The sequence below is a fragment of the Dermacentor albipictus genome, chromosome 3 (assembly GCF_038994185.2).
Source record: "Dermacentor albipictus isolate Rhodes 1998 colony chromosome 3, USDA_Dalb.pri_finalv2, whole genome shotgun sequence".
In the NCBI taxonomy this organism is placed as follows: domain Eukaryota; kingdom Metazoa; phylum Arthropoda; class Arachnida; order Ixodida; family Ixodidae; genus Dermacentor; species Dermacentor albipictus.
The window spans coordinates 193405769-193422582 of NC_091823.1; the positions used below are offsets into that span (position 1 = coordinate 193405769).

The 16814-nt window shown below is 42.4% G+C and overlaps 1 protein-coding gene across 5 annotated transcripts in view; it reads left to right on the forward strand.

Moving 5' to 3' along the window:
• Positions 1 to 6436: 6436 nt before the first annotated feature.
• LOC139057689 (transmembrane protein 117-like) overlaps positions 6437 to 16814 on the forward strand; it is a 253762-nt gene continuing 243384 nt past the window's right edge. The window contains exons 1-5 of one of the 5 annotated variants that reach the window (XM_070536419.1): positions 6509 to 6768; positions 13926 to 14004; positions 14724 to 14775; positions 15069 to 15161; positions 15963 to 16131. In XM_070536419.1, the coding sequence (XP_070392520.1) occupies positions 15146 to 15161; positions 15963 to 16131 (185 nt within the window). In that variant the 5' untranslated portion in view covers positions 6509 to 6768; positions 13926 to 14004; positions 14724 to 14775; positions 15069 to 15145. Of the gene's footprint in view, positions 6487 to 6508; positions 6769 to 6817; positions 6842 to 13925; positions 14005 to 14723; positions 14776 to 15068; positions 15162 to 15962; positions 16132 to 16814 lie in introns of those variants that run through there. The other 4 variants (XM_070536417.1, XM_070536416.1, XM_070536418.1 and 1 more) reach the window with 4 other exon arrangements.

Consider the following 16814-nt stretch of genomic DNA (forward strand, 5'->3'; position numbering starts at 1 on the left):
TTGCAGACATTCAGTGATGTAGCCAGAAATTCATTTCAGGGAAGGATTCTCCACTGGCCACTACCACTCCCCCATCACCTCTCTCTCTAGCACTATATAAATGTGTGGAGGGTTTTACATCACACCAAGACAAACTCCTAGCACTCCCCGGACAGGAATGCTTTAGCAATGAGGATGCACATTTTTACGTTGCCAAAACTTTGCTTAACTTCTGACAAAAGTTTTTCATTGCTAAGACTACGCCTAAAATTATGCTATCATCCTTGTGCTGTTTTTAAAAATGACTATATTAAAAATAACATTTTGTTTACAAATTAATGTATTTATATAATGTATATTATGACCTTGTTGGTACATTACTTAGGAAAGTGAACTGTGCTAAAAACATGACAGCGCTCTGTCTTGTGTCTTCTTGTTTGCAGCCCAGACTTGTTGCAGCCCAAGTAACAGTGAAGGTCAGCGTTATTTTCTTACCAGATTTGCTAGTGAGTGGTTCAGCCATGGCTGTGTATGGAAGAGAGCGGGCACTATTTTGCAAGTCGCCTATTACTTAATTGCAGGCATTATGGGCATGCTTCCCTGACACCTGCCTATTCAAGACATGGTTAATGTTCATACTAAATTTTAGCCTTTCTTTAACTAATAAATATTTCTAACACAGGAACTGACTTCTTGTCTTCTTTATTGGCAAGCACTTTGTAGTTCAACATAGGTTTCTAGCATCTTGAATCCATTGAGGGGCTACAGAATGTATTAAAGAAAGCTAAAAATGCATAATGTTGTGCTGAATGTGATCAAGACACGTGTACAAGAAACTATAGTCATTAGTTCGATGAGGACAGTAATACGCTTTAGCAAGTTAAAACTTTGTTACCAACTTGCCCACATTCACATCTTAACAGATTTAACAATGTTTCCACTACGTGGAGAACCTTGATCTACAGTGCTTTTATCATCCTGAAGAAGGTTGGTGTTTCTATTATAACACGTGTACTTAAGAAGCTCAATCTCTCAGGATTTCATGTTGTTTTACTTGACATAAGCTTACGAGGCTTACAGATTACGTGCTCGTATCTCAACGTAAACACTTACTTCCTTTTCAATGATTTTCATTTTTGTAAAAGCACAGTAAATTTCGTCAGACGAGAAGTGCAAATGCGTTTTTTATTCTTTCATAGAGAGAGAAAGAAGTTTAATGACACGAAATGCCGAGAGGTCGGCCTGAGGTATATTCCTCTAGCCAGCTACTCGGCATTGGGGGAAGGAGAAGTGGGAAAGAAAGAGGGAAGAAAGAGGTGCATGATGGGTGACGATGACGATAGAAGGAAGATGTAGAAAATATGGCAAGCAATTGGGCATGCTCAAAGTCTGCAGTCCAGGCCTGTAATTTTTAAAAAGTTCAGTAATGCCTTGATGGCCTTAAAACTCGACTGAGCGTCTGGCCAAGAGCCTAAAATAATATCCTCCGACAACGGTGCGCTGTCGAGACGCGTAAGGTCCTTGACCAACCTATCACGCTCTTCCACGAACTTAGGGCAGTCACAAAGCACATGACCTATAGTTTCAGTCACATTGCACACCTCACAGTGTGGAGACTCGGTTGCCTTTCATACTTGGTGCTTGCTATTATACAACTTACTTATATTACAACTTGCTTGTTTAGAAAACTCATAAAAAACACTCCCCCCACCTTTTTTTTTCTTATTTTACTTTTCATTGACTCTGACTTTCATTATGCTAATAAACTGCAAAAGAGCTTGCTCTCAGGCTAGTTTGTACACACTGCTAAGAATGAAAAAATGGAGAGAAAACGGGACAAGAAAGAAAGGCCTACAGTATGCTGATTTGCGCGCGGCAATCTATATCAAGGACGGGGTGCTGGACCAGGGGAGCTAAGAAGCCGCCACAACAAACTATGGGAGCTAGGTGAATGGCTTTGATGTCCACACAGAAACATAAATATAGGAATGTTATAGAATGCTGTGTCATTCAACAACCCCGTGAATGTTGAAAAGTGGGACAGTGATTAGCTGAAAAGAGTTTCAGAGAGCTCCAGGGAGTGGGGAGGATGATACGGTAAGGGGGCTAGGGTGGTGACGCGCATTAAGGGCATCAAGAATGAAGTGAAAAATTATGGAACATAGGGAGATTGTCTCATCACTGCTCGATCGCTCAACACCAGATAGCCGTGGCCAGTTGCCTTAGCCAAGATTCACCTACCCTGTCATAGCATGTGCTGTGCTTGCTGCTCTGCAGTCTTTAGAATAGGCAGGTGTCAGGGAAGCATGCCCATAATGCCTGCAATTAAGTAATAGGCGACTTGCAAAATAGTGCCCACTCTCTTCCATACACAGCCATGGCTGAACCACCCACTAGCAAATCTGGTAAGAAAATAACGCTGACCTTCACTGTTACTTGGGCTGCAACAAGTCTGGGCTGCAAACAAGAAGACACAAGACAGAGCGCTGTCATGTTTTTAGCACAGTTCGCTTTCCTAAGTAATGTACCAACAAGGTCATAATATACATTATATAAATACATCAATTTGTAAACAAAATGTTATTTTTAATATAGTCATTTTTAAAAACAGCATAAGGATGATAGCATAATTTTAGGCGTAGACTTAGCAATGAAAAACTTTTGTCAGAAGTTAAGCAATGTTTTGGAAACATAAAAATGTGCATCCTCATTGCTAAAGCATTCCTGTCCGGGGAGTGCTAGGAGTTTGTCTTGGTGTGATGTAAAACCCTCCACACATTTATATAGTGCTAGAGAGAGAGGTGATGGGGGAGTGGTAGTGGCCAGTGGAGAATCCTTCCCTGAAATGAATTTCTGGCTACGTCACTGAATGTCTGCAATGCCTTGTAATAGCAATAGGTCTTGGATGGAAACACTATAGATGATACCAGTGAACCTATTGAGCCTATTCCTGTTTAGTGAGGTGATGGATGTTTTCCCAAAGAATTATAGAAACTGTACAATGGAATGTTTTGTACCACCTGTAATTACCATGCTGTAAGAAAACAGAAAGGCTGAGCTTAAATGTTGTCGGAAATCTCTCAAGAGGCTCGAGGATAGGTAAAGATGACTAACTCCTGTATTCTCCACTCAACCCTCCACCTGGATTCAAATGCACAGCAGCCCCACTTCTTGACACAGGCGGTTGCTTAGCTTTAATTAAACTTCATGTCAATTACTGTGAAACACAGCGTGGTCTTCAGTCAAGGGGTGGCACTGCGCTCATCTCAGTGGAATGGAACTTCCAGTCATAGATGGTTTCAGAATACAGGGTAAGTGACCTCACGTTTACTCTCTTCGTCGTGAAATCTAGACACCAAAGCCTCGGTTTGACCAAGTAATGCTTTAAGCGCTCTATCATGCATATGTTTGCTTTAAGGCAGAGTCAGCTTACTATTTCCTGCTTCTGCCGCATGCAAATGACACAAAAATATCTCAATAAAATGATTGTGATTTAAGTGGTACACACTCTCTGCATCGTGATTAAATGTTTGTAATAAAAGAAGCACTACTCATGTGCTGGTCAGCACCTGCAGCAATATGTTCACCAAGATATTCTTTTTGTCTCAATACATTCGATATTGTTGCAAATTTAAGAGGTTTTGCAGCTAACATGTAGCTGTTTACTTGTGTCTCGAGAACATACAGCTTTAGGTGAGAGGAGCGCTATATTGCATGATACAAAGGAACATTTTTAGACTGCTTGTTTTATTTTTGTGCGAAAAACAATTGTGAAGGTTTTAATTGCAAAGTAATACAGTAGGTGTTGGCAACGCGAACAAGCCACGCAAAATGTATGCATTAGAAATGAACTATCCAGATGAGGACCCCCCACCCCACTGATATATGTCAATGCTATAATATCGAATGCTGTGACATTTAACACATATGGTGACTAAAAAAAAGGATAACTAAAGTAAGAGCAGCATTAATAAAACAACATTAACTGCAAAATTTATATAATTTTTCTCAAAACTTTTATCTTCGCATAAACTGTGGCCTCACACACTGTGGGCACCTTTGCTAACAACCTTCACATTTCACTAGTGCTAATTCTAGCTCCCCTCTAGCTTCTAGCTTGGTTCTAGCTTCTAGGTCAACTGCAATGTTTTGAACGTCAGGGCATGTGCAAGTGAAAATTAGTTTGTGATGGCCATGTGGATCTGTTTCTCTGCCTGAATAATAGGGAGAGGAGGGCAATATAATTGCCTCGAGAACTTTTAAGCAGAAGCAGCATGGTGGATGAGGAGCAGTGGCCAGGATAAAACAGTTCAGGAGTTCAATGTAGTAAGGATACAGGAGTAATATGATCAACTTCACAAGAATATGAGGCCATTATAACACTAAGGGAAACAGACTGGCCCATCACAATGAATTTTCAAATATTGTAACTGATCTAGAACACCTTGCACGGCTGCTGTAAATAGGGAAAAAAAAAGTAGCATTGTCTTAAAAAGACAGCTTTTTTGTTTGTTTACACTGCTATGCCAATGTAAACATTATTACTGTTACTTTTTTTTCTTTTGGAACAGAAAGTCACCATATGCCTGGAGGTTTTAGATCACTTTCTTGGTGTGCTCCCGAAATTTGAACAGTTCGAAAACATTAACATTGTTGCTTGGTTTATTGAACAAGTAGACCGGCACGTAACGACTCACTAAGAAAGCAGGCGTGTGAATATGCACACCCTGTATCCACAATCAACCCCTATATCAATCAATTTTGTACAATTAGGCCTCCATATATTGAACTCTAATGTATCAAACCGTTTTACTTTGCAGAACTTATTTGGTGTGCATATAGAAATCTTCAATTTATTGAATTCTGTTTATCTGCAATTTCAATTTACTGAAACTATAAATTCTTCTAAAATTTAGGTGAGGATTTGTGTTGCATTTGAACTGTAAATTCTATGGACGTACAAGCGATGCTTCACGATTTCCTTCCCAAGTTTATTCGACTTAAGGACAAAATTCTGCAGCACAAAGTTATAAAACGACCACAGGTGACAAGCAGCTGAATGCGAGGTATCTGGTACAGACCGACGGGGGAAAACTTACAAATCACAATAGCACACATTCAGGCGAGTATGTAAACAGGCGAACTAAGCAGGGAACAAAAACAACACAGCACTGCTTTCATAGGTCCCGAATGATCAAAGTTTCGTCAGAGTTGGTGCAAGCACGCATCCGCAGATAAAACGGGCTCCCGCCGTGCATTGACCAATACTTCAAGAGCTGACGCCTACACAATAACCGGGGTAGGTTACAGCACTTGTTTCTGCTCTGATCGTATGGTGTTCGCATGCTGTCGCGACAACGCAAGTACTGGCAATAGGGGCGACGACCTTCCACAACTCCAGCAGAACATCACAAAAGACCGTTTGCACATGTACTAACCAGCCAAACAAACTAACAACGGCAGCGAAGACCACTTAAATCGAACATACAACGCAGAAACACCTCGTAAAGGTTTCACCATAGAGAAAGGTTACACCTTGTTGCACAGACGCTCACAAGAAATTCAAGAAATGTCCAAAGCTCACAACCGCCGCCTTTTAAAAATCCAACGGGAGCCAAGCCAAATCAGTAACAAGTTGGTTATTTGGGTCAATGATGCCTGCCGCGTGACCCGAGAAGCTGGTTCCTGCCCATCTCCTCTTTACTCTTCCCCACCCGGGTTAACCCGGGTCGGCTGCGAGCGCTAGCTGCGGTGGCCGCTGAAAACCTAAATCATGTAGCCTAGCCTCCGAGATTTTAGCGGCGTCTGTTGCAATCCCGGAGGCAGGACCCACAATCTCTCGTCAAGCGATTGGTCGAGCGCGTGCCAGCCTAGTAATCGTCATTTCCTCCGCAACAGGATGTGGGTCGGCTGCGAGCGCCGTCTCTCTGCGACTACCCTGAACTATAGTGCCTAGAATATATTCTATAGTGCCTAGAGTATATTCTAGGCACTATACCTGAACTACGGGAACCTCCGCTCCAATGGGAAGACTAGCGACGCGGCAGGCATCTAGTAAAGGAGGCATTGTTTGGGTGAACGCAACGCACCCGTTCGAACCACCAGGTACGCTCAACGCACCCGTTCGAACCACCAGGTACGCGCAACGCCGGCCCCTGTCTCTACGAGAACGATGCCAATCCGAAGTCACAACATACCGGCATTCCCATGCTACCCATGCATACCACAGCGCAGCAGCGCCAGATTTCCCTCTAGGTAATGTAGTGAGAAACTCTATGCAACCAAATTTTCTGGTCCCCTACTGCGAATATATTGAGCCGCGTTGAGCGCCCCTAGCAGAAAAAATACAAAAAAGTATGCGCCGAAAATAGTTGCTCCACTTACGCGCTTATGCTGAAACGCGCCGCGGTTGATTTTTTGCCCTCTGTGGCGATCGCTAGAACTTGAGAGTGTACGAGGCCGGTAGTAGTACGGGGGTAGTTTCACTAGGCTGCTTGACGTTTTACGGTATGCAAACGATTTTTTGTTGTACCTTGTGTTTTAGTGTTTTCTCACATTACGTGCGCTGCTAAGATTGTATCATGGATACAAGTTTTATTAATCTTTTAGCGGCATCATTACTAGTTGACGGTGTGCTTTGACTTTATGAACTTTCGCGCACAGGCGGCACAGGCAAAGTTTCGAATGCGGCCGAAATGTTCGAAGACGTCATGTTAGGTTCGGAGGGCATGCTTACCCACATAGCAGGGACGCCGTGCCGGCAAAAGCACCATTCATGGGCGATGCGATGTAAGTTCATTCATTTGCTAACATCAACAGTGCCTGCTTTTAGCACGTACAATGAACAAATGGGCCTACATGTGTAGGTTGTACCATATCTACTTTGCAAGGCGCGTAAGTACGTATAATTGGAAGGTGCCGTCGATAACCTGTTAACTGTTTGGAGCTGCACATGTTACAGTATATAATTTTCGCCCACGTATTTGGCAGTTAGAGTTCTGCATCTTTACTGCACTGTAGTGATCATAAGTATCATTACTACCGCGTGCAACCATGTGAAGCTATCTCAGTGTCCGTTCGGCTTCTTGAGGAAACTGCCGCGTGTGGAGAAACGTAAATTACCATGCCGCGCTACGTTGTCGAGGTTGTACACACGCGATTTAAGTCAGCGTTAAGTTTATCCAGCAACTCTTGATCATGACGCGAAGTATAGTGCTGCTGCGCGTCTGAAGAACCATTCGAAACAGCTTTAATATACGTCATCTAGGTGCAACTGTAGTTTGTGTATGAGAAGATCGGCGTATGAATTTACGGTTGCGTACACGCATCCTCGTGTGGAGAAATGCAGAAACATATGATCTTGTTTGTTTTTGGTATTTAGAAAAAAGCATCTACAGAAAATTGTGACTCTAAATGCTGTTGTATATTGTGCAGCCGACCCACAGACACAAAATCACTTGCTGAGGACCCAGTTGGTGCTTGCTTGACATGAATAAGTGCAAACACGCTCACAACACACACCGGCGCAGAAAGGAAACAAACACTTGCCCTCTGGCTTATTTTTTTTTTTTGCTTGTACTGTATGCACATACTAATACTGCAGTTCTAATAATGCACTACTACCACAAGCTTAAATCAAGTTGGTACCCACTCCAATAATCTCCCTGTATGCTCATTTGCACCCTGACTTACGTCGCGCTGCACTTTGTGTACACTAGGCCTGTTCCAGGCAAATCAAATATCAACACACAATGCCTGATACGGCAAGATATTCTGCTTAACTAAAAAATTCCACATGTTTACATCTACATGCAACCGAAACAGTACTACCGTAGCCTTGCACAGCAGACTGTCTTGGCCATTTAGGTGAGGCTCTGTGCTGACAGAGCAGGTGTAATCGCATAGGTGACTGCAGCCTTGTCATTTCTCAGTGTGTGAATGTATTTCGTTCGACTCCTGCAAAAGTGTGGAAGTGGTGGAGGCTTGCAGGTATGCTTTTCCTGTGTGATTTGAGGCCCGTTTTTTGACGCCCAGAAGAATTGTGTGGAGTAAAGTTTCATGCTGGTGGCTTATTCTAGGACAATCACTTTAGGCGATGCTATCACCTCAGTCATCAGGAGCATGCTGATCGGCTGATTGGGCACTATGTGATGCGAAGGTGATAGTATCGCCAAATGTGATAATTTCATTTTATTTCATTTTATTACCTTATTCGGGGTATAACATAAGGGGTATTACATAAGGTATTACATATTACATTACATACATCACCTTCTGCAGCAGTCTCCATGAAAAAAATTTTAGTTGGATGGATCATGACTCATTCAGGTGGCCTGGTTAACCTTTTCCTGCGACAGCAGTTAAGTGCTGAAAATTGAGTTTGCCTTGTCCCTCCATTCTGTTACTCTAATGACAACAGCTTTTGTCATCATCAACGACCCACAATGATGATTTCTGTCGTCATCAAGCCACCTCGACATTTCCAGCATTGTCATTGTCACAGTGTGAAGAAAAAGAAACCTTCCTGTATGGTTCAGCACTGGTATTTTAACCCATGCCAGTGAAGCCATGGGTACTTTGGAGACTAGCACACTAACCACTGAACTACCAAGGAACAACAGTGCTGGGGCACTTAGTGCAAGGCATCATGCTCCACACACAATTTGACAGCAGGGATGACTGTGCATGTATTTTGGAAGCCAGAGTGAGTAGTACTGTAGTAGAGGATGATTGCGTTATGTGCATTGCGTAAGAATTGTTCTTGACATGGCAGTGATGGGTTCGTGTGCAGTTCTCCATTATCGGGCTCATGAAAGCAGTGGCAGCAGCATAAAGGAGGCGTACGTGAAAATGATGATAACCCACACACGGTACGCACCCACAAGGAAGATGCGCTGAGAATAAAGTGGTTGGTGAAAGGTACCATCTAAAGCACTGACAGCATCAATGCCAATAGTGACCACACGGCGACAACAACACACTGTTTACACAGTAGCTCACATGATCTACAGCCACCAAGTTCCCTGTATAGCAACACTGCAAATGCACATAGAAAATGAAACCGCTGAAATCTCATAGGAGACTCTGCATTTTTTCGCTCGGGACATCAGTTTTAGTAGAATTATTGGCCTCAGAGTTGTCCAGGAATGACCCTTAAACTGAGTCTAAAAAAGCCTGCTGCCTTAAACACAGCAACTGCCTCTTCTCCGCGGCCTAAATATTGATTTACAAGAAAACTGGAATTAAAAATTATGTAAGCAGACGGAGTTTGAAAGTTATCTCATATGACATAGTCACGTTGTCCTACTGAACAATGAAAACAAAGAAATGTTACGGTATTACACAAAACAAAGGAAATAAACATGATTGTACGAAGATTATCTGAATGAAATATATTTAAATAGTGAAATGTAGAACTGCCTCAAAAAATGAAAATGAAACATAAGTCTTCTGCCAAACACCTGTGAACAAAAGGTTGCATAAAGCTGTGCATTTTAACTGAGTAAATGTAGCTGCCAGAGAGTTGTAAAGTCTGTACATGTGTGTAATTCCAAGTAAACAACATGCTTTAACTGTGCCATACAAAAAGAAAGTTGCGTACATCACAAAGAACCAGAGAACTTCTGTATCTAATCTACACTATTCTTTCTTTACTATCACATAATTACGTTGCTGTTTAAATATTATCATACCTATTTCTCTTTTTCGAATTCTTACTTTAAATTAATAACTTTTGGTACGGCTGCACCCCCCCTCCCCCCCCCCCCATTTGAAAGCACATTATAACCGCAGTGTTCTTCTTCAGTAACCCATAGTGGGTGAACTTATTTCATGGAGAAGCCAACAATGGAAAACGAGATGATGGTATTCACTGTGAGAGTATGCTGCTGTCACAGTAAATGAATTCAAGGCCGAAGGAATCGCTCAAGCCTGCTGTCTTTCCGTTCTTTTTTTTTCGCACTTGGCTTCTCCAAATTTCTGCAGCCATGAGAAACACGTCCGTTATTGAGCTGTTGTGTCATAGTCAAAAGCAGCTGGAAAATGCCACAGACCAGCTCTCGATTTTCTCACTTGAGCTCAGCATAACTGGCTGCTTTGAAAGTTATTCCCGAAAAAAGAAAAAAAAAAAGAAATGGAGGACAGGATTTTAAGTGTCAAGCTTCCACAACAGCCACCCTCGAAAGAACAAGAAAGGAAAAAAGCAGAGTGAGATGTATTAACAGTGGTACTGCTTTTTCTTCTGTACATTCCAAGCTCAAGGTATGATATTGTACACTGCATAGACAGCGTAACATTTGTCTCATACGCTGATGACACGACAGTTTTTATTACAGGGAACTTCTAAACAGAGATAGAAGCGATGGCTAACAAAATGCTGTCTTACCTAGATGCCTGAGCCATGGTGAATTCTTTAAAAACAAACCCTTCAAAAACACAAGTTATATTGTACATGCCTAAAGGAAAAACGCTGACAAAGAAGTTGAATTTATTTTTGGGCTCTCAGCAGTTACAGTTAGTGGATTCTGTTAAAACCCTTGGAATAGATTTTTCAAAGCATCTTGCATGGAATTTACATGTCAGAAACCTCCATTCAAAGATGTCATCTGCCATTGGTGTCCTTGCACGTACGCGATGTATTCTTCCTACAAAGGTGAAGATCGTGATCTGCAATGCGTTAGTGTCCTCTATGTTGCAGTACTGCAGCATAGTGTGGTGTACTATTGGCGTAACAAATTTGTGCAAGCTTTATTTGCTGCAGAAAAGAGTCATACGACATATTGCTGCTGTACGTTATGCTTCTTCTACAAAACTTCTTTTTACAAAGTATGAAATTCTTCCAGTGTTCTGTTTATATAATTATATGCTGATGCTGTGTTATAAAGCTTTTGTTAAGTATGGTACCAATACCATAATTAATCTTGCTAAGTTAAAAGCAAACACGAGTGTTCGTTCTACCAGGCACCAAGAAATGTGGACTGTACCCACCCCTAGAACTTCTTATGGTGAAAAATCTTTGTCCTATAAGCTACCTTCCCTTCTGAACCTATTAAACCATGGAGATTTTGTTCCTTCGTGTAATCAAAATTCTCTCATTAAGCGATTCGCCCTGTCCATTTATTTTCAGGAACAGTACATCCTTTCGAATTCTTTTCCCTCTACTTGTCGATCGCTGTTTTTCATGTTCATGCCATTTCAAGCCTATGTAATTGGATTGTATTATTCTTGCGCTTTGTTACAAAATTTTTGTTGCTCGATGTTATGTAATATTCGTTGATTTATTTGAACTCTTTGTGCATGACTGACCGTCATCCTGCTGTTTTGCCAACTGTAAAGGGGTCAGGACCTCGTCAAGCTGTTCAAGCTTTTAGTCCTGTACTCCTCCTATTCTAAGGAAAAAAAAAAGGTAGTAATGCAATTCATCAAAACTGAGAGCTGGGCGAGTTGGTGTGGTTCCATCTTAATGAAAAAGTGCACGAAAAAGACATAGATGAGAAAGAGAGAAACATTTCTCTTTCTTGTCTACATCTCTTTCGCACACTTTTTCATACAGCAGTAATGTAGTTTGTGGGGGAAAAGCTTTCAATGTCTTTGAAGCATTATAGACATGCCAGTTCACATAACTGTGAAAGAGCTTAATTTCTGCTTGCGGTAATGTGCCTAAAATCGCATTTTAGATGTTCTATATAGTTGGTGCCAACCTTTAAGAATACAGTGGCAAATTCGGCGCTATCAAACTCAAAGCAAGTTTGCATAGGTGCACCAGACAATTATGTTTGTTCATTTCTGTAACATGTCAACATCTCTCTGGAACTTAAGTTATATGTATTAGAGTGCGCAGGTACGGAGGGTAGTGCAAATTTATGGACACAGCTTGTGCTGAGCTCTTAGGGTTGCAATTAAAAAAAAACAAAAAAACACTACAGTTGCTTGTGCCTCAAAAGCATGCAAAGCATTTTTTGCCTCCTACTGGGCACATTGCAGTAGGTAGATTCTTCTCTCGGCACACTTGTGGCCTCTTCAATGACAAAGTTGCAATGTAAAAGCTGGTAGGCTTTGAACTAGGTTCTCCCAGCACAATAGTCCATTGCTCTACCCATTAGGTCGAAGATGAGTGCACGGTACTAGACATAACCTTATTACACCCAGCAAGCTGGGCAAGTTGTTGATAACGTATTCCTAGGGGTCGGCAGCCCACCCCTATGAATATGTTATTACACCCCTTCGCACATACAAGTGAAGACAAGTGGCAGGTGGCCTTCCAATGGTTCCCTTATGGCAGCCTTCAGACACGATATGACATTGTACCATGCTTGGGATTGACTCAGTTTACCTAGTTCACTTTAGGATGAGTCCAGATCATAACAAGACAGGATGTGGTATTTCTTCACTGGAATACAATAAATCAGTCGTCAAGCCACGCATCAATGTTGCCGTAGTGCTGCCACCTTGCCATTGCCATCACACATACATCGTCTTACATGGACACGTGGTGCCATCTGATAGCACTTTGCAGAACCTCAAACTGTGCTATGCCAGTTTCATTTCATTACTTTAAGTACCACCTAAAAAGTGGGTGTTACAGAAGAGGTGGGATGTACAGAGAATGAAGAAAATATTGCAAGAGTCATGAAATGCATAAGTGGTCAGTTACAGCAGTTATAAACGATGATGGGTAGGTTACTCCAGTCACGTACAGGGCAGGGCCACTCCAGTCAGCAGCTGCTCAGAAGAACAATGAGTTTTGTGCAGAAGGCTTTGCATAACTGTGATTCTCAAAGTGTTTGTAGTACACATAAATTTATTTATTTCATAATTCTGTTGACTGCATGATATGAAAATGAATTTGTGGCATTGTTACGGAAAGTTCATCTTAACCAGTAAAATTCAAATACAAGCTGAGCACCTAAACAGTCTAAAATGTGTTGCATTCAAGCTAGCTTAGCATTGCAATTTGATTGGCATGTGACAATGTCACCCGACACAGTTCACTTTTGTTCACTTTTTCAGGATGAAGTTACGTATTCTAGCTAGACTGCATCAGTGTGAAAAAAGTTCGATGGTGCTGATTTGGACTCCATCATTCCGAAAAAAGTTCGACAGTGGTGATCTGACTGCACTGGATCAGACAGCACTGACAACATTGGCAGTGCTCTCATCATATAGTCTGTGTTATTTTTTGTGCACTTTTAATTCATCATCTACAATGAAACAGTGCACTATCTCAGATGCTGCCCAAGCCACCGTTATTTTCCAGGAAAGCTGCTTGGCAAAGCAGGCAATAGAAATGAACAGAAACAGGTCACTACAATATCTGGCCTCTGGATTTCTGTTACTGAGAAGCACAAGCTTTCTTTGCTGCGCATAACAGTGTAGGTCAATTCAAGAAATTTAAGGTTCTTGCAGCCCTGCATCACTGCAGCTGAGTGTTATGGTCATTCATTAGCTCTGCAGAAACATCCAAAAAACTGAAAAGAGTGCCTCATTATTCTCTGCTTCACATCTCATAAACAGCTTTTGGATCAGAGGGCTTTCTTCTTTGAGCTTCACAAGGGTTGTTGATAGCCTGATGTTTGCTTTATATCCAGTTTTGCAAAGAATTGTATTTAGTGTTTGGAGACAAGATGGTGGCAGTATGGGTTAGGGATCGAGCAAAGTGTTGGTTGGTGGTACTATTCTGCTTGAAATTTAAGAGAAAAAAAGGTGTAGTTGCAGCAGGTCATGTAGGGCCAAAGAAGAGAAACAGCCAAAAATAGTAGAGAATTGTGTGGGGTGGTGAAGAAAACTTGCAGACATAAAATTGAACTTGCTGACACCGGAAAGCAGTTGTTTGGGATTGCTTAGATTTGCTGGGAGAAACCTGCATCCTACAGTAGACATAAGTAGCGTGATGGTGGCAGTGACCACGTGCGTTAAGCCAGGCTGACATGGTGCATGCCCCTCTGCAGGCTGGGGGCAGCCCAACGCTTCTGGCCATGTGTAGGATGGAATGGCTGCGGCCGTGCACAGACCAGCCCTCGGGTCGAGGTGAGATCCTCTACATTTGCCGTGTTCTTCTCCATTTCAAAGTTGTTTGCTGCAGAGAGGCTGAGGTACTGCTTAGCCCAGCGTGTTTTTTTTTTTTTGTAGCAAGACGAAAAACACTGCTGCAGTTCTCAATCGCTGCTCCTCTTTGTTCCGTGACAGACTGCATGAGAAAAGCACTGTGGCATGTACCTGTGCAAATTTCAACTTTGTTTTTCAGCCACACTTGTTGTGTACATGCGAAGAAGGACTATGAGAAAAAAAGATGAAGCATTTTTACTGGATGGCTATGCTTTCTGAGTGTAGTGTAAGTGCTGCATCCTGATATTGAAACAGACAAGCCAGAACCCTTTGCTTTCCTGATGTGAGATGCTTGCTGGTCATCGGGCCTTGTGTAGCAACAGAACTTTAAAGCCATGAAGTCCTGCTAGGTTGAGTATAAATTATTTTATTGGACCAAAGGACTACTAGGGACTGTAATCCTCATTTTTGGCATTTTGCAGTGTTGTCAGGGCTAAATGAAATTCTGGAGCTGTGCTTGTCAAATGAAGGCCAGACCTGACTTTAATATATGCCTAATATATATGACTTTAATATATGGTTGTTGGCTTAATTACAGACACGAAAAATCTTATATGTGTCTGTAAAAGTTGCCCCAGCTACCTTTTACATTCGTGTGTGTGTTTTTGCATAAGTGATTGTAAATAACTGGCTTTGTGCAGCGAATCCTGATGTGAGCTGTGAGGCATGCAGTAGCTCTGGTGGATATCCAGGGTAAGTGCCTTGAGCTAACATCACGCTTCCAATGCTACAGACACAGGGAGCAGGGCCACATGTCCTAGTACCAGTAGCATGAATGTTTCATGCTTAGGAATGCCAGGAAAAAGGGGGGGGGGGGGGTGTACTTTGAATGAACATTTTTGTCATATCTAGCCATGACACTTGGAATATGCACCTGGTGACCTATCGCATTGATTTAGTCCTTATTGATACAGGATGTACCGTACTGTTTAGTTCCCATGTGCACAGAAACAACTGACACGAGCTCCTATGTGCATTCTGCATAGTGGAGGGTCTACATTGGCAAGCAAGCAACCATTGCGGTCAGTGCTGCTGGCATGTCGCTGCCCAAGTTCCCACGAAGATGATGCCAGTCTCAGGTGGGTGCTTTTCCTTGCTGTGAGACACATAAGAGAATAATGTTGCTACCATTGAGATTCCACAATGTTGCTACATATGAGCAGGTGGGCAGTCTAGTTATTCTTGAACCTAATGTCGTGGATATACAACCTGCCAAACTTTGGAGCACTTTTGAAATTTGATAAGTGTTGATGGTACAAATGCACCAGCATGAAAGAAGACATTGAGGCAAAGTAAGCTTGCCCATCTTGCCAGCAAGTTCTTTCTGGTTTTTACTTTTCAGTCATGTCATGAACGCCCTCATTATTTTTCTGCATGCTATTTAATGCAATTCTGCTGACTCATTTTGGAGATGCTTATTGACACTTGCTGCATTTTGTGCCTTTGATAACTCTATCTCCAACTGCACACAGGATCACTTGACGATTACTTAGTAATTGTTAGCTGCCATAGAGGGGGCTAAGATACACCACTAAGCAATGTGACTGTGTGTGGACATATTCAGGTGAAACCTGAGTTTCAAATATACATTGCCCCTTTGTCCTGATCCGGGATCAGGACGAATTTTTTTTCACCTGTGAGGCTTTTCTTTTGAGGAACCCGTATAGGCTTCCTTTGCAGCAATTGCTACGAACGGGTAGATGTCTGATTTTCCCTTTATTAATTACTTCTCTCCACCTTGCGGGTTTCCACAGAACTATCACGTCAAACTCTGGCTTGCATGCTTCGCAGGTATGGTACAGCAGCACCACACTGCAGCTTCTCTCTGCAGGCACCTCATGTAGAGGCCACCGCTTTGGGCACTCTCGCAATATTTCTAGGGCTCCCTGCTAGGAGTGAACCAGTGTGGGAGTTGGATGCATTGGGAGAGAGCAGTTATGTGAATTGGCAAGGCGGCAGAGGTACAATGCGGGCGTTACCGCAGTGTGTCCAGTTTTCCTTGTTACCAATTGACCAACAGCTTGCAAGAGCTTTGAACAACTTTATCAGGTGAGTTATTAGTGGAGTTGGGTGCCGCCAGATTTTAGCCTAATCTGTTTTAAATAATCAGAAAATCTTCATTGTGAACTAGCAAATAATTCGTGAATCCATGTATAGGAAATTTTTGCTCAGCTAAAGGATCTTAAATGCTTGAGTTTCTGTGTAAATTATCTTTTAACCATCAGTTTGTTACCACTCGTTTCAATATATTGCCACATGTAGGGGTCGTGGATCGAGGGCAAGAGTGGGTTGAGCCCAAAAGAACAAAGAAGACCGTGCGCCTTCCCTACTTGTGAGCCAACCCCAACGAACGCGCTTTCCAAGAGACAGCTGCTCTGCGATTTATTAAAATCACAAAAGTACTTCTGTAGGCTTGTGACCAACTGGTGGAGGTGCGGGTTACCCTCATGGATGTTGCAAACCCCTCCAAGGATCTGCACAACGAATCCGGTGCCAGTTGGCACTCCCATACATCGGGCCAACCACAGGATCAGGGGGCTAGCCTCGGAAGTCATCGACGCTACGGCTCCCACCACTTCAACCGGTATGAACAGCGCTCCCGCTCGAATCGCCCCAACCAATATGGAGAGCACGATGTTGAACAGGTATACACTTGAGAGCCCACAGATTCCGACAACGTTCCATGGTGCACTGTTTGAAGACGTCAAATGCTGGATATCCAGCTTCGAATG